General features: G+C 47.0%; 1 protein-coding gene across 1 annotated transcript in view; it reads left to right on the forward strand.

The window, feature by feature from the left end:
• Window positions 1–27,861, forward strand: part of LOC129695217 (sorbin and SH3 domain-containing protein 2-like) — a 234,464-nt gene that overhangs the window by 95,445 nt on the left and 111,158 nt on the right. Inside the window, exons 4-10 of the mRNA XM_055631996.1 lie at window positions 8,110–8,136; window positions 10,015–10,157; window positions 10,592–11,218; window positions 13,415–13,556; window positions 14,945–15,114; window positions 20,285–20,351; window positions 27,272–27,319. Coding sequence (XP_055487971.1) covers window positions 8,110–8,136; window positions 10,015–10,157; window positions 10,592–11,218; window positions 13,415–13,556; window positions 14,945–15,114; window positions 20,285–20,351; window positions 27,272–27,319 — 1,224 coding nt within the window. The remainder of the gene's footprint in view (window positions 1–8,109; window positions 8,137–10,014; window positions 10,158–10,591; window positions 11,219–13,414; window positions 13,557–14,944; window positions 15,115–20,284; window positions 20,352–27,271; window positions 27,320–27,861) is intronic.

Genomic DNA, 27,861 nt, shown 5'->3' on the forward strand with positions numbered 1-27,861 from the left:
ACAATGCACGCAAAGTGGTGAAAACACAGGTAATTGGGCAAAAGTGACACGGTGGCGCAGCGGTAGATTTGCTGCCGTACAGCGCCAGAGACCCGAGTACTCATCTTGTTTGTTCGTTCTCCCCGTGACCAGAGTAGGCTTTATCTGGGATCTCCAGTTTCATCCCACACTCCAAAGACGTGCAGGTTTGTAGGTTAATTGGCTTTGGTGCAATCGTAAATTGTCCCGAGTGTGCGCGGGATATTGGTTAGTGCGCGGGGATCGCTGGTCGGGGCGGACTCGGTGGGCTGAAGGGCCTGTTTCCGCTCTGTATCTTTGAACAAAGCTGGAGTTTGGAACCCATTTGTACTCCGGGATCAGCAACACTGTGCAATGTCGTTTGGAGTTACGTGTGGATCGAGTGTGTGTTTAACGGCACACATCCATCCGCTCTTTGTCAAAACGCATCGAGAAACATTGTTTACTTCTAACTGATGGGACTTGACTCTAACACAACTGTCTGACTGCATCAAGATTGTAGACAGCACCTGAAACATTGAGCATTGCAGTATGCAGCTGGAATCTTGCCCAGTGAGGTTTTATTCCGAGAGAAACAAGAATCTAGACCGGGGGTCAGCAACCTTGTTCTGCATAGGGGCCAGGACCCATTATCTGTGAGCGGATGGCGGGCCACATCTATCGCCATAGTTAATAAATGGAGGTAATAATAACACATACTAACTAAACTTTGACTTATATTTATATATTTAAGCAATATCGTGCTGCGCTCACTGTCTGCGCTTGTTCTAGATGACGGAAGTCCTAGATGAAGTCTAGATGACGGAAAGAAAATGTCGGAACTTTGCGTGCAACAGAACACAAAGTCCAGCCGGCGGGCCAGCTGAAGAGTTTTGGCCCGGGCCGCGTGACGTCGCGTGCAAAGTCCGGCGTCCAGGCCAAAACTCCTCAGCTGGCCCGCTGGCTGGGCCTTGTGTGCAGTCCAGCACCCGGGCCAACTCATCATTCACCCAGCCACGGCCGAGTCGGTCAACGAATTGCCGTCGGGAATTTGTCCCTTATTTTGACCTTTTGTCCCCTATAGAAACATAGAAAATAGGTGCAGGAGTAGGCCATTCGGCCCTTCGACCCTGCACCGCCATTCAATATGATCGTGGCTGATCATCCAACTTGGTATCCTGTACCTGCCTTCTCTCCATACCCTCTGGTACCTTTAGCCACAAGGACATCATCTAACTCCCTCTTAAATATAGCCAATGAACTGGACGCAACTACGTTATGTGGCAGAAAATTCCACAGATTTACCACTCACTGTGTGAAAAATGTTTTTCTCATCTCGGTCCTAAAAGACTTCCCCCTTATCCTTAAACTGTGACCCCTTGTTCTGGACTTATTTGGGAGTGTAGGATAGTGCTGGTGTACGGGGTGATCCCTGGTCCGCACGGACTCAGTGGGCTGAAGGGCGTGAAAACTAGAAACTAAAAACTAAATCTAGATGGCTGACATGTCAGAAAACACATGTGAATTTATAAAATATCAACTGCAATGCTGGTTTACACTGAAGGGCCACGAAATGCTGGGTCCTCACGGGTTGCATCTCTCTCTCTTTCTCTGAGAGAGAGAGAGAGAGAGAGAAGGTTTTCCCGGGTCGCTTCCGATTCCTCCCATGGCCACTCGAATTCATAGACATACAGGTTTGTAGGGTTAATTGCCCTTTGGTAATAACTGCCATTCAATATGATGTGGTGATCAGATAGTGTGGTGTACTGGGTGATCCCTGATCCCCGTGTACGGGGCCACATCTCACTCCCTCTTATGGGCCGAAGGGCGTGAAAACTAGAAACTAAAAACTAAATCTAGATGGCTAGATATCAGAAAACAATGAAACAATTTATAATGTGTAGGAAGGAACTGCAGATGCTGGTTTACACTGAAGATAGACACGAAATGCTGGAGTAACTCAGCGGGTCAGTCAGCATCTCTCTCGTGAGAGAGAGAGAGAAGGAATGGATGATGTTTCGGGTCGAGACCCTTCTTCAGATTATAATATAGTGCCTAAACAAAATAATGACTGGCATTGAATTCCAAAATGGAGTTCTGTGGTAGATCTTGGAGATAAGAATGATTTCTATTGTGTTTAACAATCTCCCAACCGAGAGATCTTTAGGATGCAGGCCCACCCAGAGGAAGTCCACTCTACACCAGTTCGAGAAAATGGTCCATTTCTTAATTTGACATTGGGGACCATGGCAGCACGGTGGCGCAGCGGTAGAGTTGCTGCCTCACAGCGCCAGGGACCCGGTTTCGATCCCGGGTGCTGTCTGTACGCAGTTTGCACGTTCTCCACGTGACCTGCGTGGGTTTTCTCCGGGAGCTCCGGCCTCCTCCCACACTCCAAAAGACGTACAGGTTTGTAGGTGAATTGGCTCGGTAAAAATTGTAAATTGGCCCTAGCGTGGGTAGGATAGTGTTAGCGTGCGGGGATCGCTGGTCGGCGCGGACTCGGTGGGCGGTGGTTTTCCACGCTGTATCTCTAAACTAAAATAAAATCTAATATTCTAAGCAGCTCCTTCCTTCTCCTTCTGCTGCTATCTTGCAGCTGCAGGGTGACGTTGCGGTTTGATTTCTTTCCTCTCTTCCTCGGCTTACACCCGGGTATCTGCCTGATCAGCACCTGTGTCGCCAGGCATGGCGAGGAGGGATCGTGCCAAATATCTTGCGCTTTACAGACTTATTTTACACTCCATTTACCAGCCCCATTAACGGTGCATGCAGGTGCTTGAGTTCAATTAAGCTCCTTGTAACAGTGCCTGCAGTTTGAGTCCCAACCTCCTAATATCCTTCAGTTCTGGATACAGTGAATGTGGAGAGGATGTTTTCACTAGTGGGAGAGTCTAGGAATGGAGGCCATAGCCTCAGAATAAAAGGACCATCGACAAGCACATGTTACAATCGCTCCGCACTTTTACCTCTCCACTCCTCCAGGTTCGAATGTAATCATTATTGCCTTTCCGGCATGTTGGCTGGTTCTCTGGATGCTTTCAAGAGAGAGCTAGATAGGGCTCTTAAAAATAACGGAGTCAGGAGATATGGGGAGAAGGCAGGAACGGGGTACAGATTAGGGATGATCAGCCATGATCACATTGAATGGTGGTGCTGGCTCGAAGGACCGAATGGCCTACTCCTGCGCCTATTGTCTATTTAATCATGTAGTCTTTTCTCCAATTCACGCAAACGAATGCTTTCCACCTCATTACACGTGACAATAATAAACCAAACGTAGCTAAACTTGAGAGAATGGGGCAGATTTGTTCACTGTAGTTTAGTTTAGAGATACAGCGCGGAAACAGGCCCTTCGGCCCACCGAGTCCGTGCCGACCAGTGATCCCCGCACACCAACACTACCCTACGCACACTGGGGACAATTTACAGTTTTACCAAAGTCAATTAACCTACAAACCTGTACGCCTTTGGAGTGTGGGAGGAAACCGGAGCACCCGGAGAAAACCCACACAGGTCACGGGGGGACGCCGTTCAGACAGCACCCATAGTCGGGCTGGAACCCGGGTCTCTGGCGTTGTGAGGCAGCAACTCTACCGCTGCGCCACCCTGCCGCCCCTTGTACACGTATACCTCGTGTCAATAAATTAAACTAACAACACGAACTACTGAACATTCTGTGCATGAACTCCACTGGTGATTGACTTGTCGACACAGGAAAATCCAAACAAAGTACATTGAAAGAGAAATCCGAAACTGTTCATTGTGCTATTCAATTAAACTTCACTTTGTGACATTGACACCAATGCGATTTATCATCCTTTGTCCATTGGTCGCATAAGGTCACAAGTTCATCAGTGATGGGTACAGAATTAGGCCCTATCAGCCCATTAAGTGAGAAGGGTCTCGACCCGAAACGTTACCTATTTCTTCACCCCATAGATGCTGCCTCTCCCGCTGAGTTCCTCCAGCATTTTTGTCTACCTACAGCCCATTAAGTCATAAGGTCAGAAGTAAGAGGAGCAGAATTAGGTCATTCGGCCCATCAAGTCTACTCCGCCAATCAATCATGGCTGATCAATCTCTCTATCCTAACCCCATTCTCCTGCCTTCTCCCCATAACCCCTGACATCCATACTGATCAAGAATCTATCAATCTCTGCCTTCAAAATATCCATTGACTTGGCCACCACAGCCTTCTGTGGCAATGAATTTCACAGATTCACCACCCTCTGACTAAAGAAATTCCTCCTCATTTCCTTTCTAAAGGAACATCCTTTAATCCTGAGGCTATCATCTCTAGTACTAGAATCTCCCACTAGTGGAAACATCCTCTCCACCACTCTAAACACCAGGTGTACTCCACCATTCACCTAGTTTCCCACCTAACCCCGTTCTCCTGCCTTCTTCCCTCTCAGTATGAGACAGTTAATAGCTCCCCAAAGTACATGTGCCGTAGACTAGCACAGCGATTTGGTGCAAGCTTTTGTTTGATGAAGCTACGATGGAGAGGGATACAGCGTGGAAACGGGCCCAACTTGCCCACACCGACCAACATGTCCCATCTACACCAGTCCCACCTGCCTGCATTTGCCCCATATCCCTCTAAACCTGTCCTATCCATGTACCTGTCTAAATGTCATGTAAACGCTGCGATAGTCCCTGCCTCAACTACCTCCTCTGGCAGTTCGTTCCACACACCCACCACTCTTTGTGTAAAAATGCCCCTCGAGTGCCTATACATTTTTTCCCACATCATCTTCAACTTATTTCTTCTTCTTGTTGATTCAACTACTCTGGGTAAAAGACTCTGGATATTCAACCTATCTATTCCTCTCATGATCATGTACACCTCTATAAGATTATTCCTCATCCTCCTGCGCTCCAAGGAATAGAGTCTTAGCCTGCTCAGCCTCTCCCCTATAGCTCAGACCCTCTAGTCCTGTCAACATCCTCGTAAATATACCTCGGTTCCTCAAGTCCTGGCAACATCCTTGCTGTTGGCAAGTTTTGTAATTGATGTTGTCGCACTCAATAGATATTTTATTAGCAGGCATTGAGGGCTTTGAGAGGCTGGTAGTTTCAACCTGCTGGAGAAATGATTTGTGATCACACTTGGAACTCATTTTGTACATTAATGCCCGAAATAATGACTGTTCTGCAGTCATTCGCTGGAGGTAGCTGGACTTGAACTGGAATATAACCTGCTTTTCAATAAGGACATTGTATGGTAGATACTACAATAAACAGTAAATTTACTTTGCTTAGGAAACACTTTTCACATCATTGTTTTAACATCAAAATGAAATAAAGCTAATGACGCATGCGCGCGTTAACAATCTTGTTGGAATATAGAATAGGATTTCAGAATGCCTTTAGAGAAGTTGAACTTTTAAGCAATTTGATTTTTATCTTAATAAATTGAACCATTTTATGAAAGCTTTTCACTGTACCTCAGTACACGTGACAATAAACAAAACGGAAACGGAAACTAAACTGACTTCACACACAAACAAAACATCCTGAAGGGCCTGTCCCACTTGGCCGTCATTTGCGCGTCATGCAGATGGCGTGCAAAGATTTTGTACATCCCAAAATCCTGCGTCACTGCCTATGTCATCGTGCACCATGCGCGCGTAATGCGCACCATGCGCGCATCAAGTACGTGTCACGACGCGCGCGTCCTGCGTCGTGAAGCGTAAATTATGTCGCGTAAATTACGCGCAAATGACGGCCAAGTGCGACAGGCCCTTTACCTCCGAAATAAGACTCGGATTATATTTTCCCGGACTTTACTGGACAATACTGATAGTGGTTCCTGCCTTCTCCCCATATCCCCTGACTCCGCTATCTTCAAGAGCGCCAAATGCACCTTATCTTGCACCAAACGTTATTCCCGTTACTCTGTATCTGTACTCTGGGAACAGCTTCATTGTAATCATGTGTTGTCTTTCCGCTGACTGGTTAGCACAAAACAAGCTTCTCACTGTACCTCGGTACACGTGACATGATACTAAACGGAACTAAACTAGAACATACAGCACAGAAACAAGCTCTTTGGCCCAAAATGTCTGGTGCTGAACATGTTGCTGAGACCAAACACTTATCTTCCAGCGTATAATCCATATCCCTCCATTCCCTGCATATCCGCGTGTCTAACTGTGAAAGCCTCTTAAATGCCACTAACGCACCTGCCCCCACTACCACGGGCCGTCACGGTGGCGCAGCGGCAGAGTTGCTGCCTTACAGCGAATGCAGCGCCGGAGACCCGGGTTCAATCCCGTCCACGGGTGCTGCCTGTGCGGAGTTTGTACGCTCTCCCCGTGACCTGCGTGGGTTTTCTCCGAGATCTTCGGTTTCCTCCCACACTCCAAAGACGTACAGGTTTGTAGGTTAATTGGCTTGGTGAATGTAAAAATTGTCCCTAGTGGGTGTTGGATAGTGTTAATGGTCGGCGCGGACCCGGGGGGCCGAAGGGCCTGTTTCCGTGCTGTATCCCTAAACTAAACCACCGCTGAATTGAATTGAATCCTTTATTTGTCATTCAGACCTTTGGGCAGCACATTCTTGGCACTCACCCACTTTCGTGTAAAAAATAAATTGCTCCCGCATGTCTCATTTCAACTTTGCCCCTCACACCTTAAATCTGTGCCCTCTTATATTTGATTTGATAATGGTTAATATTATTGTGCCTTTACATATTTTGTACAAAATCCAGGCATGACATGTTTTATTCACTGAGTTCAGTTCAGTTTAGTTTATTGTCACGTGTGGGGTACAGTGAAAAGCTTTTGTTGCGTGCTAACCAGCCAGAGGAAAGACAATACATGATTATTAGAGCCATTTACAGTGTATAGACACATGGTAAGGGACTAACGTTTAGTGCAAGGTTAAGCCAGTAAAGTCCAATCAAAGATAATCCGAGGGTCAACAATGAGGTAGATAGTAGTTCAGTAATTCATTGTACCTCGGTGTTTGTGACAATAATAAAGAAAACTAACATATTGTTTGCCAGTTATGGAGTTGGCAATGTCCTGGATGTGTGGCGACTTCATGCCCACGTGGCTTGTACCCGTTGCCTAGCAACGAGCAGTGTCACGTGAGGGTCGCGAGCCCAGATTCAAGCTCGGAGGTCAGAGGGCATGACGGGCTTATCTGTGCACGAGGAGATTTTAAATCTCGGCCCTCAAGTGACGTTGCTCGTTGCCAGGCAACGGGAACAAGTGCAGCTAAAAATCCACCAGGGCCTGAAGTGGCCACAGATGCGTCACAGTGCTAGATTTATCAGGATGCATCGCAGCTTAATTTGGGAACAGTCCCTCCCATCCAATCCAGACCATCACACAAACCAACCTCCCTTCCATTGACTCCATCTACACCTCACGCAGCCTCGGCAAGGCCAGCAGCATAATCAAGGACCAGTCGCACCCTGGCCACTCACTCTTCTCCCCTCCCCCATTGGGCAAAAGGTACAGAAGTGTGAAAACGCACACCTCCAGGTTCGGGGACAGTTTCTTCCCAGCTGTTATCAGGCAACTGAACCATCCTACCACAACCAGAGAGCAGTCCTGAACTACTATCTACCTCATTAGTGACCCTCGGACGATCCTTGATCAGACCTTACTGTTTTTTTACCTTGCACTAAACATTATTCCCTTATTATGTGTCTGTACACTGCAAATGGATCGATTGTAATCATGTATTGCCTTTCTGCTGACTGGATAGCACGCAACAAAAAACTTAACTGTACCTCGGTACAAGTGACAATAGACAATAGGTGAAGGAGTAGGCCATTCGGCCCTTCGAGCCAGCACCGCCATTCAATGTGATCATGGCTGATCATCCCCAATCAGTACCCCGTTCCTGCCTTCTCCCCATATCCCCTGACTCCGCTATTTTTAAGAACCCTATCTAGCTCTCTCTTGAAAGCATCCAGAGAACCTGCCTCCACCGTCCTCTGAGGCAGAGAATTCCACAGACTCAACACTCTCTGTGAGAATAAGTGTTTCCTCGGCTCCGTTCTAAATGGCTTACCCCTTATTCTTAAACTGTGGGACAATAAACTAATAAACTATTGACAGCTTTCTCACCTCGTTTGTTCTTCCCTTTCAGGTCATGAAGCAGAGGTGGCAGATTCAGGTACAGATTTCACTCGTGTAAATTAGGGTCCAGGGGGAAGGGGGAGGGAAGGGGGGAGGGCAGGGAAGGAGCTGGAATGTAAGAGTGGCCCGTGAATCATTTTGTTGGCTGAAACAGTGAGACGTTGACAGATAGAACTGGGAAACGGGCCCCGCAGACCACCTAGCCAACACCGACCATCATTCACCCATTCACACTAGTTTCATCCGATCCCCAACACACGCTGGGGCAATTTACAGAGGGCCAATTAACTGGCAAACCCGCACGTCTTAGGGACGTTGGAGGTAACCAGAGCACCCGGTGAAAACCCACGCGGTCACGGGGCGAACATGCAAACTCCATACAGGCAGCACCCGGGGTCAGGATCAAACCCGGATCTCTTGGCGCAGTGAGGCAGCAGCTCTACCCGCTGCGCCACCGGGCCGCCTTCACTTGTAGCTGAGGAAATGCCGGGGATGTTGGGGCAGCATGACGGCGCAGTGGGTAGTACTGATGCCTAACTGCGCCAAGAGACCCGGGTTTGATCCCGGCTGCGGGTGCTGTCTGTATGGAGTTTGTACGTTCTCCCTGGGACTGCGTGGGTTTTCTCCGGGTGCTCCAGTTTCCTCCCACACTCCAAAAACGTACAGGTTCGTAGGTTAATTGGCTTTGGTAAGTTGTAACATTGTCCCAAGAATGTGTAGGATAGTGCTAGTGTACAGGGAAATGGCTGGTCGGCGCAAAGATAGTAGTTCAGGACTGCTCTCTGGCTGTTGGTAGGATGGTTCAGTTGCCTGATAACAGCTGGGAAGAAACTGATTGATAGATTCAAAAGTCAAGAGTATTTTATTGTCATGTGTCCCAGATAGAACAATGAAAGTCTTACTTGCTGCAGCACAACAGAATATGTTAACACAGTTCACTGTAAATAATATGATAAATGAGAGGGAAAACACAGACTCACATATATTTATTGCGCAAAAGACTGCAAAAAGTTGTAAACACTGCCCAGTCCATCATCGGCTCTGACCTCCCTACCATCAAGGGGATCTATCACAGTTGCTGCCTCAAAAAGGCTGGCAGCATCATCAAGGACCCACACCATCCTGGCCACACACTCATCTCTGCTGCCATCAGGTAGAAGGTACAGGAGCCTGAAATCTGCAACATCCAGGTTCAGGAATAGCTACTTCCCCACAGCCATAAGACTATTAAACTCAACTCAAATAAAAATCTGAACTTTAAAAGCCTATTGCACTTGATGTGTGTGTGTATATATATTCAATGGTATAGGGACACACTGATCTGTTCTGTATTTATGCCTACTATATTCTGTTGTGCTGAAGCAAGGCAAGAATGTAATTGTCCTATCTGGGACACATGACAATAAACTCTCTTGGATCTTGATACACACACACATACACACACATACTCAAAAATCAAACAAATAATATTGCTATGACAATAATAATAGTCTATTGTAGTTCAGAGCTTATATGAGGTTGTAGTGTTTAGTAACCTGATGGCTGTAGGGAAGAAACTGTTCCTGAACCTGGATGTTACCGTTTTCAGGCTCCTGTACCTTCTTCCCGATGGCAATGGTGAGATGAGTGTGTGGCCAGGATGGTGTGGGTCTCTGATGATGTTGGCTGCCTTTTAGAGGCAGCGACTCCGATAAATCCCTTCGATGGTGCTGAGGTCAGAGCCGGTGATGGACTGGGCAGTGTTAGTGCGGGGTCAAACTTAGTGGTTACGGGGGGAAGGCAGGAGAATGGGGTTAAGAGGGAGAGATAGATCAGCCATGATTGAATGCTGATGGTGGGCTGAAAGGGCCTGTTTCCGCGCTGTATCTCCAAAGTCTAAACGTAACCTGTTTGACCGCAATGTTGTCTTTGGCAGATGTGTGGAGATCGTACAGCATTAACGACGGCTTCAGGGGCACGGTGAACGGTGAAACGCACAGCTCCTCGCTGGCCGCCAAGGGGTTCCGCAGCGTCAGGCCCAATCTTTCATTCCCCGAGAGGAAGACGCCTCCGCATCAGGTGAGTGAGACTCGCCCCGTGAGTGTCACAAAACACACTGCCAGGGAGAGGGGAATCCTCACTGACTCCTCATGTAAATTCCGGTTCTAGACTTGGGGTCACATGGGACCATCTTGTTCAGTCGTCGGCAATAGTAGTCTTCATGAAGCTTATTTTTCTAATACTGTTTCAGCAGCAAAGATCACTGGACCAGTTAAATATAGTAGGTTAACAAAGAAACACTGGAAGATCGAAATGCATGGACAAAGATATTTATTACCCAATGGAAAAAAATGTTACAACATATAGCACGGCCTAATTCTGCTCCTATGACTTATGAAGTTATGAAATTATGTTTTATAGGAGGTAAATTCTACCTGCTCATGTGTCCTGCTTTTGTTTTCTCCTCTTCGTCTGGTTTCTGTTTTTCCCCGCTGTGTGGATATCTTCGGCAGGCTCCGTCTCCACCACCCCGAGTGGGAAGCTTTCACTGGCAACACCTAACGAGTCCTGCCAGCCACGCCCCCCTCACTAGTGCATCCCAGGGTCGCATGAGTGGCGATTATCCATCACTCCCGATGCCGAGCATGCAAATAACCTCCAGCGTTACCCAGCGTCGGATTAACAGGGAAGAGTGCGCTCAGAATTGGTCGCGTCGTTCACAACACTCGATTGCTACTCCCCCCCCAGCACATTGGTCACCCCCTTCCCAAACCTTCGCGGGCAAAGTGGCTGATAGTACCTCCGCTGGCACCGCGCTGCAGGCGAGTCCAGAGCGCAGCCTAGCCCGTGGGGTCACTGCCGTCAAGCTAACCCCGTCTGAGGCTCACATGGTTGCTAACTCCCCCGCACCAGCACGCCCACCCAAGGCTATCGACCTGGCCCCACCCTCACCTGGAGATAGGATAGAGTCCAAGAGACACACAGCCTCCCTCTCCATCCAGATCGCTCCATCCAGCGCACATACAACGGAGGCTGGACCCCCCACTGTGCGCGCGGCCAGCAATGCAAGGAAGATGCCCATGGACATTGCACAAGAGTTCAATCCCTCATCTAATGTCCGCTCACTGGTGCATCATCTGGTACAGAAAACGGCTTGAATGAATGGATGATTGATTGAATGAATGGATGAATGAATGGATGGTTGAAGTAATTAATTAATGAATGCATGAATGAATGAATTGAATGAATGAATGATGAATACTTTGTTGTCACACATGACAAGTCACAGTGAAATTCTTTGCTTGAACACCCAAGGTATGAAAATAGTCACCACATAAAGGGTGATGGCAAATTTACAAAATATCCCGCACAGGTCTTCCTCTATTCTTTTCTTCTCTTTTACCCCCCCCCCCCCCCACCCCCCCCCCCCCCCCCCCCCCCCCCCCCCCCCCCCCCCCCTACCCCCCCCCCCCCCCCCAGGTCCTCCTCCCCCCCCCCCTCGTTCGCTCCAGGTACATCTTTGATCTCCCCTCCCCCCACCTCACCCACCTCTGTTCCCCTCTCTCCCCCCCCCTCCCCCACCTCATTCCAGGTCCTCCTCTCTTCTCTCCCCGCCCCCCTCGCTCCAGGTACATCTTTGATCTCCCCCCTCCACCGCATGGTGGTTTTTCAATGTAGATAACACTTATTCCCACTTGCAAAGGTTGTGGATGTTAATCAGTTGTCTTGTTTATTTATAGCTGAACTGTGAAAATGACTTTAATGATTATTTTAAGCAACATGAATGCATTTGCAGCTTGAACGGGTAGTTCATCCTTCACACATTGCTGTCTTAAAGTGTTGGCGAACTTTAAGACAGGCATCCAAAATTCAGATGGGCAGTGCGATAGATTGATGTGATTTTGGCCTTAAGGACGGTTACTGGCAAAGAGACTTTGTTCATGAACCAAAGATTGGCACAGAGGGCTGGAGTAACTCAGCGGGTCAGGCAGCATCTGTGGAGAACATGGATAGGTGACGTTTCACAGAGTGCTGGAGTAACTCAGTGGGTCAGGCAGCATCTCTGGAGAACATGGATAGGTGACGTTTCACAGAATGCTGGAGTAACTCAGCGGGTCAGGCAGCATCTCTGGAGAAAAGGGATGGGTGATGTTTTGGTGACCAGAGAGCAGTGCTGAACTACTGTCTACCTCATTGGTGACCCTCAGACTATCCTTGCCGTGACCCTTCTTCAGACTGATGTGGAGGTGGGGGGTGGGCGGGAAGAAGACCTGAAACGTCACCTATTCCATCACTCCATAGATGCTGCCTCACCCGCTAAGTTTCTCCAGCATTTTCGTCTACCTATGATTTTTCCAACATCTGCAGTTCTTTCTTAAACACTCAGACTATCCTTGATCGGACTTTGCTGGCTTTACCTTGCATGAACGTTATACCCTTCATCATGTATCTATACGCTGTAAATGGCTCGAATGCAATCATGTATTGTCTTTCTGCTGACTGGAAAGCACGCAACAAAAGCTTTTCACCTTGGTCCACGCGACAATAAACTAAACTAAACTAGGGTGGGGACCCGTCTCCAGACTGCCCATCTGGAACAGTATGGTCATGTGTTTACTTTGAGAGATGTCATCCCCCTTAGAACGTAGAACGTAACCTAGAACATTGAACGCGTAGAACAACATAGAACCCGAAACGTCGCCCATTCATTCTCTCCATAGACGCTGTCTCACCTGCTGAGTTTCTCCAGTAGTTTTGTCAACCTTCGATTTTTCGAGCATCTGCAGTTCTTTCTTAGACATTGAACATGTAGTTCAGTTTAGTTTATTGTCATGTGTACCGAGGTAGAGTGAAAAACCATTGCTGCATACTAACCAGTCAGAGGAAAGACAAAACACGATTACAATCGAACCATCAACAGTGTACAGATACACACTAAAGGGAATAATGTTTAATGCAAGGTAAAGTCCGATTAAAGATAAGCCGAGGGTCTCCAATGATAGTAGATAGTCTGGTATATAAGATCAGAGTGTAGATAGTAGTTCAGGACCGCACTCTAGTTGGTGAGAGGATGTTTCAGTTGTCTGATAACAGAAGGGATGGTGGAGTAGACTTGATGGGCCAAATGGCCTAATTCTGCTCCCATCGCTTATGAACGTGTGCCAGTCGCTGCTAACTTGGGCGAACCTGTGTATGTTTCTGTGCATACTAATCACATTACTACTGTGGTGCTTTCTGGAAGACAACGTCTTTCAAGCTGCTCCTTTGATTTCAAAGGTGTACTCACTCACTGTTGCCGGCTAACGGGAGTCTTGGTTTGTGTTTGCTGTGCACAGATGACGGTGAATGGGAACACTGCCACCGATAGAGGCAGTCCAATGAGTTACCTACAAAGGCCTTTCTCCCCATCATCAACCTACCACTCACTGTCATCAGTCAGCCCGAGTGCTGGAGTACTACAGCACAGCCGCACGATGGGTAAGACAATTCTCCGCAACCTTTATTCTCCAAAGACGTACGGTAAAGAGGTAGGAACGGGGTACTGAATGTGGATGATCAGCCATGATCACATTGAATGGTGGTGCTGGCTCGAAGGGCCGAATGGCCTGCTCTTACACCTATTGTCTATTGTCTAGCACTGTGAGGCAGCAACTCTACCGCTGCGCCACCATTTAATTGGCTTGGTACAATTATAAACTGACCCTCGGATAATGTTAATGTGTGGGGATCGATGGTCGGCACGGGATCAATGGTGGGCCGAAGGGCATGTTTCCACGCTGTATCTCTAAACTAAACTAAACTTTGTGTGGTGAAGTTATCAAAGATCTTAAAGCTCCTAATGTGTAGGGAAAATGGGAGAACTTGGATATTTATGGTTCTTTACTATCACATGTTCCGAGGTACAGTGATATCCTTATTTCAGATTATAGTTCAGTTCAGTAGATTATTGCTATACATAAGAACAATCCCAGATTAAGTACTAAGTGTGTAGAAATAGCCCACCGAGTTGCCCACTAAAGTGGCACGGTGACTCAGCGGTAGAGTTGCTGCCTTACAGCGCAAGAGATCCCAGTTCAATCCTGACCACGGGCGCTGTCTGTACGGAGTTTGTACATTCTCCCCGTGAACCGCGTGGGTTTTCTCCGGGTGCTCCGGTTTCCTCCCACACGACAAAGGCGAACAGGTTAATTGGCCTCTGTAGATTGCCCTCGACTCATGTGAATGGCTGAGCAATAGTTGGCATCAATTTGGTGCCGAAGGGCCTCTTTCCATGCTGTCTCTCTAAACTAAGTAATTGCAGGTGGAGTCAGTGGAGCAGTAATAATGCCCCTGTCCCACTTAGCAAAACCTGAACCAAAACCGGAGGTTGCAGGTGGTTGCCGGAGGTTGCAGGTAGTGGAAGGTAAGACTTTCCACTACCTGCAACCTCCGGCAACCACCTGCAACCTCCGGCAACCACCTTCAACTAGCATCGCAACCGGCTTCGACTAAAAAAATTACCGATTTTTAAAACGGCAACCTATTTTTAGTCACGGCCGGTTTTGAATTTTTTGAAATAATCGCCGGAACATAGAAGAAGCGGAAACCACTTTCGACCATTAGGGAGACTGACAAAAACCTCCGGAAACCGCACGGAAACCTAGGGTGGGGGGCAAAGTCTCCAGAGGTCTCCGTTCAGGTTTCCTAGTGGGACAGGGGCATAACAGCTCCACTGACTCCACCGTGTTCTCCAAAGTTAATCGGTCTCATTAAATTGTCCCCTGTGTGTAGGGAGACGATGAGGAATAAGTGTGTATGAATTATGCATGGATTTTACACCGTTAAGAATTTGTTTCTTACACAACTTCATTTTTATTTCCCCACAGAAAACTTAAGTATTTCACAGCAAAGTAAGTCTCCTGGTGCTGACATAATGGGCATGGAACCCATGTACAGAACATCAGAAGAGGAAAGGAAAGTGACTGTCATTAAAGCACCACACTATGCTGGAATCGGCCCTGTTGATGAATCTGGGATACCAATAGCCATCAGAACGGTAAGAACAGATTTCTTCGTTGCCTTCTCACCTTCTGTTTTATCAGTACTTTCCAATTATAGAACCATAGAATATAGGTGCAGGAGGAGGCCATTCGGCCCTTCGAGCCAGCAACGCCATTCATTGTGATCATGGCTGATTGTCCCCAATCAATAGCCCGTACCTGCCCGTACCTGCCCGTGCCTGCCTTCTCTCCGTATCTCTTGATTCCACTAGCCCCTAGAGCTCTATCTAACTCTCTCTTAAATCCATCCAGTGACTTGGCCTCCACTGCCCTCTGTGGCAGGGAATTCCACAAATTCACAACTCTCTGGGTGAAAATGTGTTTTCTCACCTCAGTCTTAAATGACCTCCCTTTTATTCTAAGACTGTGGCCCCTGGTACTGGACTCGCCCAACATTGGGAACATTTTTCCTGCATCTAGCTTGTCCAGTCCTTTTATAATTTTATATGTTTCTATAAGATCCCCCCTCATCCTTCTAAACTCCAGTGAATACAAGCCTAGTCTTTTCAATCTTTCCTCATATGACAGTCCCGCCATCCCAGGGATCAATCTCGTGAACCTACGATGCACTGCCTCAATCACAAGGATGTCCTTCCTCAAATTAGGAGACCAAAACTGTACACAATACTCCAGATGTGGTCTCACCAGAGCCCTATACAACTGCAGAAGGACCTCTTTACTCCTATGTGTCTATCTTTGGTATTATCTCTTCCAATTTCTTCCTGTTCAAACAGTCAAGCTGCACAGAAACAGGCCCGTCGGCCCAACTTTCCCATGCCGACCAACATGTCCCATCTACACTAGTCCCACCTTCCTGTGTTTGCCCCATATCCCTCCAAACCTGTCCCTTCCATGCACCTGTCCAAATGTGTAGAAAGGAACTGCAGATGCTGGTATGTACCAGAGATAGACACAAAAGTGCTGGAGCAACTCAGCGGGCCGGGCAACATCTCTAGAGAAAAAGAATGGGTAACTTTTCAGCTTGGGGCCCTTCTTCAGACTGATCGAGTCTGCAGAAGGGTCTTGACCCGAAACGTTACACATCCCTTTTCTCCAGAGATGCTGCCTGGGCCGCTGAGTTGCTCCAGCACTTTGTGTCTATCTTCATGTACTTGTCCACATGTCTTTTAAGTGCTATTATAGTACCTGCCTCAACTACCTCCTTGAGGCACACTAGATATTGGACCTTCTGCTCTACTAAGATTGCACTGGCCTCATCTCTTGGACCTTGAGGGGAGAATAGTTATAGTTCATCCATCCCTGCTTTCAATTTCTTGCATCCCGGCAACACTTTAACATCTGATAGTACTGGTGATTTAAGAGGGACCTCAAGGGCAACTTTTTCACTCAGCAGGTTGCTCAGATCTGGGATGAGCTGATCTGCCGGATGAAGCTATAGAAACAGTTACAATTACAATACACAATAGACTATAGATGCAGGAGTAGGCCATTCGCCCCTTCAAGCCAGCACCGCCATTCAATATGATCATGGCTGATCATCCCCAATCAGTACCCAATTCTTGCCTTCTCCCCATATCCCCTGACTCCGCTATCTTTAAGAGCCCTATCTAGCTCTCTCTTGAAAATATCCAGAGAACCGGCCTCCACCGTCCTCTGAAGCAAAGAATTCCACAGACTCACAACTCTGTGAGAAAAAGTGTCCCTGTTCTAAATGGCTTACCCCTTATTCTTAAACTGTGGCCCCTAGTTCTGGACTGCCCTAACATCGGGAACATGTCTCCTGCCTCCAGCGTGTCCAAATCCTTAATAATCTTATATGTTTCAATAAGATATCCTCTCATCCTTCTAAACTCAAGAGTGTATGAGCCCAGCCGCTCCATTCTCTCAGCATATGACAGTCCCGCCATCCCGGGAATTAACCTTGTAAACCTACGCTGTACTCCCTCAATAGCAAGAATGTCCTTCCTCAAATTAGGGGACCAAAACTGCACACAATACAACTTTTAAAAGATGTTTGGACAAATATATATGGATAGGAAAAATAGAGGGACATGGGCCAAATGCAGGCAAATGCAATTAGCCCAGTACGCCAACTTGGAATGGACTAGATGGGCTGAAGGGCCTGTTTCCATGCTGTACAACTATGACAAGGAATGGGGCAATGAAGATGCTTCCACTACATTGAGAGATAGGGGTGGCATGGTGGCGCGACGGTAGAGTTGCTGCCTCACAGCGCGAGAGACCTGGGTTCAAACCTGACCGCGGGTGCTTTCTGAACGGAATTTCGACGTTCTCCCTGTGACCACGTGGGTTTTCTCCGAGATCTTCGGTTTCCTCCCACATTCCAAAGACGTGCAGAACTGTTGGGCAATTGGCTGGGTGTGGACGTAAATCGTCCCTAGTGTGTGTAGGATAGAGTTGATTTGCAGGGATCGCTGGTCGGCGCAGACTCGGTGGGCCGGAGGGCCTGCTTTCTACAAACTAAACTAAAATAAAAGATACTTCCTGGGCATCTCTTGGAACGATGCATTACAACACCCTGTTCCCTGACATCTCTTGATGGCCCCGTCCCACTGTCCGAGTTTACCCAAGAGCTCTCCATGAGTTAAAAAAAAATCAAATTCGTGGTAAGCACGTAGAATGTACGTAGCAGGTACGTCGGTGATCGGGACGTCTCTTAGCGGCTCGTAACGCTAACGGCAGGTACTCGGGAAACGCGGTAAGCTCGTGAAGTTTTTTCAACATGTTGAAAAATGTCCACGAGAGCCCCGAGTACCTACGAGCGGCCATTACCGTAATTCTCCGAGTTAGAATCAGGGGAAACTCGGGAGAACTCTTAAATTAGCTCGTACAGTGGGACAGCCCCTTTAGCAATTACTTTATACAGCGATCATGAGCAAGTCTTCGGTAGACAATAATGTTGAAGAAATGCAGCGGGTGAGGCAGCATCTACGGAGCGAAGGAATAGGTGACGTTTCGGTTCGAGACCCATCTTCAGAAAGTCTACAAGCATTTTCAATGTATGCAATTTGGTGGAACGGCCGTTATAGGTGACAACGTGCTGCAGTAACTCAGCAAGTCAGGAAGCATCTCTGGAGAACAGGGGCTGCAATGTGAGCTGCAACAGCAGCCGCATCTGCCGGACCGTGCGGTGGGTGAAGAAGGGCTCGCTGGTGTAGACCAGCGGCCTTGCATTGACTCCATCTACACCTCACGCTGCCTCGGCGAGGCCAGCAGCATCATCAAGGCCGAAGCTGCACCCTGGCCACTCCCTCGTCTCCCCTCTCCCATCAGGCCAATTCACAGGATGAATTTAAAAGAGTTAGACAGAGCTCTAGGGGCTGGTGGAATCAAGGGATATGGGGTAAAGGCAGGCACGGGTTACTGATTGTGGATGATCAGCCGTGATCACAATGAATGGCGGTGCAGGCTCGAAGGGCCGAATGGCCTCCACCTGCACCTATTTTCTATGTTTCTATGTTATCATGCAAAAGGTATAGAAGTGTGAAAACGCACACCTCCAGATTCAGGGACAATTTCTTCCCAGCTGTTATCAGGCAACTGAACCGACCAACCACAACCAGAGAGCAGTGCTGAACTCTTATCTTGGTGACCTTCGGACTATCCTTGATCGGACTTTGCTGGCTTTACTTTGCACTAAACATTATTTCCAGTAAATGGATTGATTGTATTCATGTATTATCTATCTGCTGACTGGTATAGCACGCGACTAAAAGCTTTTCACTGCACCTCGGTTCAGGTGACAATAAACTAAACTGAAACTGAAACATCAGTGCCTGGCTTCAAGGTGAAATGATACAAAGTGCTGGAGCAAAGGGGCTGTCCCACTGTACGAGGTAATCCAAGACCTCTCCGAGTTTAAAAAAAATCAAACTCGTGGTAAGCACGTAGAATGTACGTAGCGGGTACGTCGGAGATCAGAAGGTCTCCTAGCGGCTCGTAACGCTAACGGCAGGTACTCAGGAAACGCAGTAAGCTCGTGAAGACTCGTGAAAATTTTTCAACATGTTGAAAAATGTCCACGAGAGCCCCGAGTACCCATGAGCGGCCATTACCGTAATTCTCCAAGTTCGAATCAGGGGAAACTCGGGAGAACTCTTGAATCACCTCATACAGTGGGACAGTCCCTTAACTTAGAAGACTGGATCAGTCTGAAGAATGGTCCCGACCTGAAACATCACCAATACATGTTCTCCAGAGATGCAGCCCGACCTACTGAGATACTCTCACACTTTGTGTCCTTTTGTTTATTTACCAGCATCTGCAGCTCTTTATTTCAGCCATTATAATGTCCAGAAGACATCTAGGAATGTACCATATACCATTTTTTCATCCAATATTTACTTTGAATATACCTGGGAACCAAATTAGTTGTGTGCAATTTTCTCTTAATTTGAACATGCTTAAATAGGAATTTAAAACCAGAAAATTAGTTGCATGCACTTATTCATAGCTCAGTTTAATTTCCGTTTAGTTTATTGTCACGTGTGCCGAGGTACAGTGAAAAGCTGTTGTTGCGTGCTAACCAGTTAGCAGAAAGACAATACATGATTACAATGGAGCCATTTACACTGTATAAATACATGCTAAGGGAATAATGTTTAGTGCAAGGTAAAACCAGCAAAGTCTGATCAAGGATAGTCCGAGAGTCACCAGAGAGGTAGATTGTAGTTCAGGACCGCTCTGTGGTTGTGGTAGGATGATTCAGTTGGCTGATAACAGCTGGGAAGAAACTGTCCCTGAATCTGGAGACGAAGTGTTTTCACACTTCTGTACCTTTTGCCTAATGGGAGAGGGGAGAAGAGGGAGTGGCCAGGGTGTGACTGGTCCTTGATTATGCTGCTGGCCTTGCCGAGGCAGCGTGCGGTGTAAATGGAGTCAATGGAAGGGAGGTTGGTTTGTGTGATGGGTCTGGGCGGCGTCCACAGTCCTCTGCATCCGATACTGCATCCAATGAAAGTCTAAGTCTGCCACTAAAATCAGATGGGGAATTCATTAGCAAGAACCTTTATCTGTTGACGGTACGTTTGTGTGCTCATTGCCACACAGGGGGAAATAAATTCTTACCATTCACCTTTGTGAGAGAGCATCATATCCACTGGACTGTGGAAGCAGAATAAAGAGTGAGAATCTTTGTATTTGTTCCAGCTTGGTGACTAATTGAAGCTTGTATTTCTAATCTAGACAGTGGATCGACCCAAGGACTGGTACAAGACTATGTTCAAGCAAATACATATGGTGCACAAGCCAGGTATGTTCATGGCTGAAGTCCATTTGTTTCATCTTATGTTCTAAATCAAAATGGTGGACCTGTGCTGGTTCCTGGAGAACCCCCAGAGGAGGTTTACAAGAATGATCCCAGGAATGAGTGGGGTTAACCTGATGAGCATTTGATGGCACTGGGCCTGTACTCGCTAGAGTTTAGAAGGATGAGAGGGTGTTCCTCATTGAAATGTGCCGAATAGTGAGAGGCTTGGATAGAGTGGATGTGGAGAGGATGTTTCCACTAGTGGGAGAGTCCTAGACCGGAGGTCAGAGCATCTGAATTAAAGGATGTTCCTTTTGGAAGGAGATGAGGAGGAATTTCTTTAGTCAGAGGGTGGTGAATGTGTGGAATTCTTTGCCATAGAAGGCTGTTCATGGATAGTTTTAAGGCAGAGATAGATAGATTCTTGAGTAGTATGGGTGTCAGGGGTTATGGGGAGAAGGCAGGAGAATGGGGTTGAGAGGGGGAGATAGATCAGCCATGATTGAATGGCGGAGTAGACTTGATGGGCTGAATGGCCCAATTCTGCTCCTATCACCTATGACGATAGCTCCAGGTTCTATGACATATTATTCAACAATACTTTGTATTTGTACAGGACCACCACCAATTTCCTGGCAACAGGTGGTCTGGCACCTCCTTTAATCCAGACAAAATTACCAGAGCGCAGTTAAGGTCATAAGGAATAGGAGTAGAATTAGGCCATTCAGCCCATCAAGTCTGCTCCACCATCCAATCATGGCCGATCTATCTCTCCCTCCCAACCCCTTCCTCCTGCCTTCTCCCAATAACCTCTGACATTTGAAATCCACCCCATCCCCTCCCCCAGATGGAAGTCCCCCTGAAAATGTGGTGCCTAGACCGGGTGAGGCGGCCGATCTCGACCTCATTGGGACTTCCAGGGCCGACCGTCGGCCCGAATTTGCCCCATGCGGTCCATTCCCATATCCGACTTCCGAGGTGTCTCGGCCCCCCCTCAAGGGCGTGATCTCTGTCGGGTCCGGCAAAACGGATAATACGGGCAAGGCTCTGGAACCAAGGGTGCCGGTAAATCGGCGGTGGGCCTGTATATATCAGCTCCTCACTTTCAATATACGTCTCAGAGCTTGCAACGCCAAGTTTACAACGGGTGCTACGACCAAGAGGTGGAAATGAGTTGGGGTGACGAGAAGCTTGGTCGTGGAGACCAAGTTTAAAGGAGCAAGGGACTAGTGTGTTTAATTGTCGTATGTACTGACGATGGAACAACTAGATTCTTACTTGCAGCAACATAACAGACTCATCGAGGCAATACGCACACAGAACATGTAATATTGTAGAAACAAAGAACTGCAGATGCGGGTTTATACCACAGATAGACACAAAGTGCTGCATTGTTTAGCAATGTTACAAAATTTTGAGATTTAAAAAATCAAGTCTGCAATTTATCCCATCAGATAAAGCATAACAATAAGTTTAATTTGACACCTAATTCACTTTCATATCTCAAGTAATAAAAAAGTTATGGCCATTTTCATACTCGGAAATTAGCATCTTGTTCCCTATTGATTTTCTATGGACATAACAAAAAAGCTGTGATCATGGACAGTCAAAAGCCCATACCCTTCTTAAAAATTAAGAGAACTGAATGAAATTTTCAGTTATCATAGATTGAAGCATTCTGAAACAAATATAAAATAATCTTACTTGGATGACCTGAAATTAAAGCATATAATTAGTTAGTTATCCAATTGTAGCTAATTTCAAACTTCATTACTAGATCTAAACATCTATCCATTTCTTAATAAATGATTAACATTTTTAAATAGCCTAAGTGTCCAAATAATATTCACAAATAATTCACAATAAAACATGATTTTTAAATCTCATTTACATCAATTTATAGGCCAAATGGAAGGAATTTAGTGTTCAATTGCTGTAAATTAAAGTCAATTTAAATCAGCTTTCTAGCGGGTTCCTGTGAACGCGCTGGTTTAGAACGTTCGCATTGCGCTGGATTTGTGCCCTCAAATGCCCAGAAAAATACTGCGGGATATAAAGAGCCCAAAATGAGCTACTCGCTATAGAAAACTTTATAGACAGGGTTCTTAAGAAGCCCCTTTTAATGTAAAAATAAGGTACATACCTTTAATTGTTTGCTTTATAAAACCCTGGGGCTGCAAGAGGTCGCGGGTTGAGAGAGTGATTTTTAAACTACTATAACTATTATACAAGGCCATAAAAACTAATAATACCTTTTGCGACGGGGTCTTTCAGCGATTTTCCGTTAATGATTTACTAGGCTGAACATTTTCGATTGCAGCAGCCTAGTAAAAATCGCGTTTTAAACCCGCCCCCTCTAAACAGCGCCAAAATCGCGCACACGGAGTAGGGCAGATTCTCGACACGATTCAGGTAGGTTTTGTAACATACCTACATTGTTACAATTAAGGTTGCCAACATTCTCGCTCGCAAATAAGGGACAAAAGGTCAGAATACGGGAAAAATTCCCGACGGCAATTCATTGACTGACTCGGCCGTGGCTGGGCGAATGTTGAGTTGGCCCGGGTGCTGGACTGCACACAAAGCCCAGCCGGCGGGCCAGCTGAGGAGTTTTGGCCCGGGTAGCGCACAAAGTCAGGCACCCCATCCAGCTCATAAACTGGTGGTCGGCCATGAGAAGGAGGAGTGGTGGTGGTGTCGGCGGTAAGCGAAGGTCCGAAGGTCGGACAGCTAACTACGGGCGAGGCGCTGCTGCTGCTGCACTCCATGGGCTGCACTACGTCGGGACGGGTGAGGCGGGGCCGGACGCGGCGCTCCAACTCGACAGTCCCCTCGACCCGAGTAGTAGCAGTCAAATACGGGACAAGGGCGGTTTCGTATGGGACAAACCAATAGCCCAATATACGGGATGTCCCGGCTAATACGGAACAGTTGGCAACCCTAGTTGCTATGCACTACAGTGTTTCATTATACGAGGCGTTGGTAAGGCAGCATCTGGAGTATTGTGTTTAGTTTTGGTCACCCTACCTTAGGAAGGATGGTGTCAAGCTGGAAAGGGTGCAGAAAAGATTTACAAGGATGTTGCCAGGACTCAGGAATCTGAGCTATTGGGACAGGTTGAGCAGGCTGGGACTCTATTCCTTGGAGCGCAGGAGGATGAGGGGTGACCTTATGGTGTGCAAAATCATGAGAGGAATCGATAGGATATATGCACAATCTTTTACCCAGAGTAGGGGAATCAAGAACCAGTGGACATCGGTTTAAGGTGAGAGGGGAAAGATTTAATAGGAACCTGAGGGGTAATGGCCCTGTCCCATTGTACGAGCTCATTCAAGAGCTTCCCCGAGTTAAAAAAAAAACAAACTCATGGTAAGCACGTAGAAAGTACGTCGGAGCTCGGGACGTCTCTTAGCGGCTCGTAACGCTAACGGCAGGTACTCGGGAAACGCGGTAAGCACGGGAAGACTCGTGAAGATTTTTCAACATGTTTAAAAATGTCCACGTGAGCCCCGTGTACCTACGAGCGGCCATTACCGTAAATCTCCGAGTTCGAATCAGGGCAAACTCGGGAGAACTCTTGAATCAACTCATACAGTGGAACAGGGCCATAACTTTTTAAATGTAGTAAGGAACTACAGATGCTGGTTTACACGCAAGAGACAAAATGCTGGAGTAACTCAGCGGGACAGGCAGCATCTCTGGATAGAAGGAATGGGTGACGTTTCGGGTTGATTACCTTCTTCAGTTCCTGCCCCATAGAAACATAGAAAATAGGTGCAGGAGTAGGCCATTTGGCCCTTCGAGCCTGCACCGCCATTTAATGTGATCATGGCTGATCATCCAACTCAGTATCTTGTCCCTGCCTTCTCTCCATACCCCCTGATCCCTTTAGCCACAAGGGCCACATCTAACTCCATCTTAAATATAGCCAATGAACTGGCCTCAACTACCTTCTGTGGCAGAGAATTCCACAGATTCACCACTCTCTGTGTGAAAAATGTTTTCCTCATCTCGGTCCTAAAAGATTTCCCCCTTATCCCTAAACTGTGACCCCTTGTTCTGGACTTCCCCAACATTGGGAACAATCTTCCTGCATCTAGCCTGTCCAACCGCTTAAGAATTTTATAAGTTTCTATAAGATCCCCCCTCAATCTTCTAAATTCTAGCGAGTACAAACCGAGTCTATCCAGTCTTTCTTCATATAAAAGTCCTGACATCCCAGGAATCAGTCTGGTGAACCTTCTCTGTACTCCCTCTATGTCAAAAATGTCTTTCCTCAGATTAGGAGACCAAAACTGTACGCAATACTCCAGGTGTGGTCTCACCAAGACCCTGTACAACTGCAGTAGAAACTCCCTGCTCCTATACTCAAATCCTTTTGCTATGAATGCTAACATGCCATTCGCCTTCTTCACTGCCTGCTGCACCTGCATGCCTAATTTTAATGACTGGTGTACCATGACACACAGGTCTCGTTGCAGCTCCCCCTTTCCTAATCGGCCACCATTCAGATAAAAGTCTACTTTCCTGTTTTTGCCACCAAAATGGATAACCTCACAATTATCCACATTATACTGCATCTGCCATGCATTTGCCCACTCACCCAGCGTATCCAAGTCACCTTGCAGCCTCCTAGCATCCTCCTCACAGCTAACACTGCCCCCCAGCTTCGTGTCATCCCACCTGAGTCGAGACTCTTGTTGCACAGAGGGTGGTGGGTGTATGGAACGAGCTGCTGGAGGAGCTAATTGTGAGCAGGTACTATAACAATATTTAAAAGACATTTGGACAGGTACATGGATAGGACAGGTTTACAGGGATATGGGCCGAACGCGGGCAGGTGGGACTAGTGTAGATGGGACATGTTGGTCGGCATGGCCAAGTTGGGCTGAAGGGCCTGGTTTCCACGCTGTATCGCTCATGACTATGAATGGTCAGCACTTTACTCATTTCCCATGGATGGGTGGTCTCAACAAGTCGCTGTCGTCCAGTTTTGTCCTGACCCATAAATCAAAGTCACTGTGGTCATTTATGAATTTTTATTGCCCGATTTAAATATCAGTCAGCAGGAAAATGAAAATCTGTAATAAAACGCCTTTTAAATGATAAGTCAATTCTTGTTGCATGGACTAAACGATCTCACATCTCTGAGCTTCAAGCCAAATTCACTGAGGCTTCCCTCCGTTATACTTTCTGCTTTGTCATTGGGAATTGGAAACTTTGCTTCCCAAGGGCTCATTCCACTTTGCCCAATGTCAGAGAGTTTAGCAGCTAATTTTCATGGCTGTCAAAAGTAAACTTGGGCGGCGAGATTTTGCTGAATTGAGTTTTCTCGAAGGCAATAGTGGTCTCGTCGCCTACTTGTTATCAAGATACAATACTGGACTCAGACTGGCATGGTGAGGCAGCAACTCTAGCGGTAGAGTTGCTGCCTCACAGCGCCAGAGACCCAGGTTCAACCCCAATTGTGGGTGCTGCCTGTACGGAGTTTGTACGTTCTCCCTGTGATCGCGTGGGTTTTCTCCAGGTGCACCGGTTTCCTCCCACACTCCAAAGAGTTGCTGGTTTGTAGTTTGTGAGTCATTGGGGCATAATTAGGCCATTCGGCCTATCGGATCTACTCCACCATTCAGTTGGCTGATCTATCTTTCCCTCTCAACCCCATTCTCCTGCCTTCGCCCCATAACCCTCGACACCCTTATCAATCAAGTACCTTAAAAATATCCATTGACATGGCCTCCACAGCCTTATGTGGCAACGAATGCCACAGATTCATCATCCTCTGACTGAAGAAATTCCTCCGCATCTCCTTTCTAAAGATACATCCTTTTATTCTGAGGGTCTGCCCTCTGGTCCTCCACATCCTCTCCACATCCACTCTATCCAGGCCTTTCACTATTCGGTAAGTTTCAATGAGGTGCCCCGCTCATCCTTCTAAACTCCAGCGAGTACAGGCCCAGTGCCGTCATATGTTAACACAATCCTCCCCGTGATTATTCCCTCCTCTGGACCCTCTCCAATGCCAGCACATCCAGAAATAATGCTACTTTAACAAAATAACATGTGCCAATTACACCAATAAACTGGCCCAAGGTCATCCTCACGAACCTCCTCTGCACTCCCTTCTTGAATACACAGTACACTTAATAAAAAGCTTAAACAAAAGAAATGTTCAAATAATGTAAAATGATGCAGTATAGTCCATAAACAAAACAGAGTCACAAGCACAATAGATGCAGGAGTAGGCCATTCGGCCCTTCGAGCCAGCACCACCCGCGATCATGGCTGATCATCCACAATCAGTACCCCGTTCCTGCCTTCTCCCCATATCCCCTGACTCCAAGCTAGTTCATAGTTCGGACTTTAGTTGGAGGTTGTAGTGTTTAATAGCCTGATGGCTGTCTTGAAGAAGCTGTTCTTGAACCTGGACGTTACAGTTTTTAGGCTCCTGTACCTTCTTCCCAATGGCAGGGGTGAGATGGGAGTCTGGCCAGGGTGGTGTGGGTCCTTGAATGAATGAAATGAATGAATGAATGGATGAATGAATGAATGATGATGAATGAATGAATGAATTATACTTTATTGTCCACACACACACACACACACAAGGTATGCAAAGAGTCGCCATTTAAAGGGCACAGACAAAGTTACAAAGTATCCCGTGCCTCCTCCTTTGTTCCCCCCTCATTGCGGTTCCCCCTCGCCTTGTTGATGCTACCTACCTTTCTCAGGCATCGTGCAAGAGTTTGTGACTGATCCCCTGCCCGTAAGGGAGGGCAGCTAACTGAAGGGGGCAGGAGCATGGGCCATGTACAAGAGTAGCTCAGCCTCATAACAATTATGCCAACACTGTTGGTCCAATTCCTTTCATGCTGATGGCTGACAGTAAATCATGTTCAACATTCCTTCTTATGTTTTAACAGATGATGATACAGATGCATTCAATGCCACATATGCATATGTTTACCCTGGTAAGAATTTTATGTTATGCTCTTAGGTCTCAATTTGAACTCACAACCTATTGTTCCAGTTATATCACACTATCCTTTCCCAACAAATATGTAACGCTAACGTGACTAATACGCTCTTCTAATGCTCTCTTCATCCAATAGATTCTCACTGCTAATCTGCACTTCATTGACTTGTCGTTTGAGAAAGAACTGCAGATGCTGGAAAAATCGAAGGGAGACAAAGATGCCGGAGAAACTCAGCGGGTGAGGCAGCATCTATGGAGCGAAGGACCATGTGACGTTTCAGGTCGAGACCCTTCTTCAGATTGTAGAAGAGTCTCGACCCGAAACGTCACCTATTCCTTCGCTCCATAGATGCTGCCTCACCCGCTGAGTTTCTCCAGCATTTTTGTCCACCTTCTGCACTTCATTGACTCTGCACAAAACGTGTCCCTTTTGTGGTAGAACGAGGAAGTGCAGATGCGGGAATCTTGTATTGAACACCAACTCGGTGGGTCAGGCAGCATCTCTAAAAGAATATGGATTCCCTTATCTGACACTCC

The sequence above is a fragment of the Leucoraja erinacea genome, chromosome 3, assembly GCF_028641065.1.
Source record: "Leucoraja erinacea ecotype New England chromosome 3, Leri_hhj_1, whole genome shotgun sequence".
Lineage (NCBI taxonomy): Eukaryota > Metazoa > Chordata > Chondrichthyes > Rajiformes > Rajidae > Leucoraja > Leucoraja erinaceus.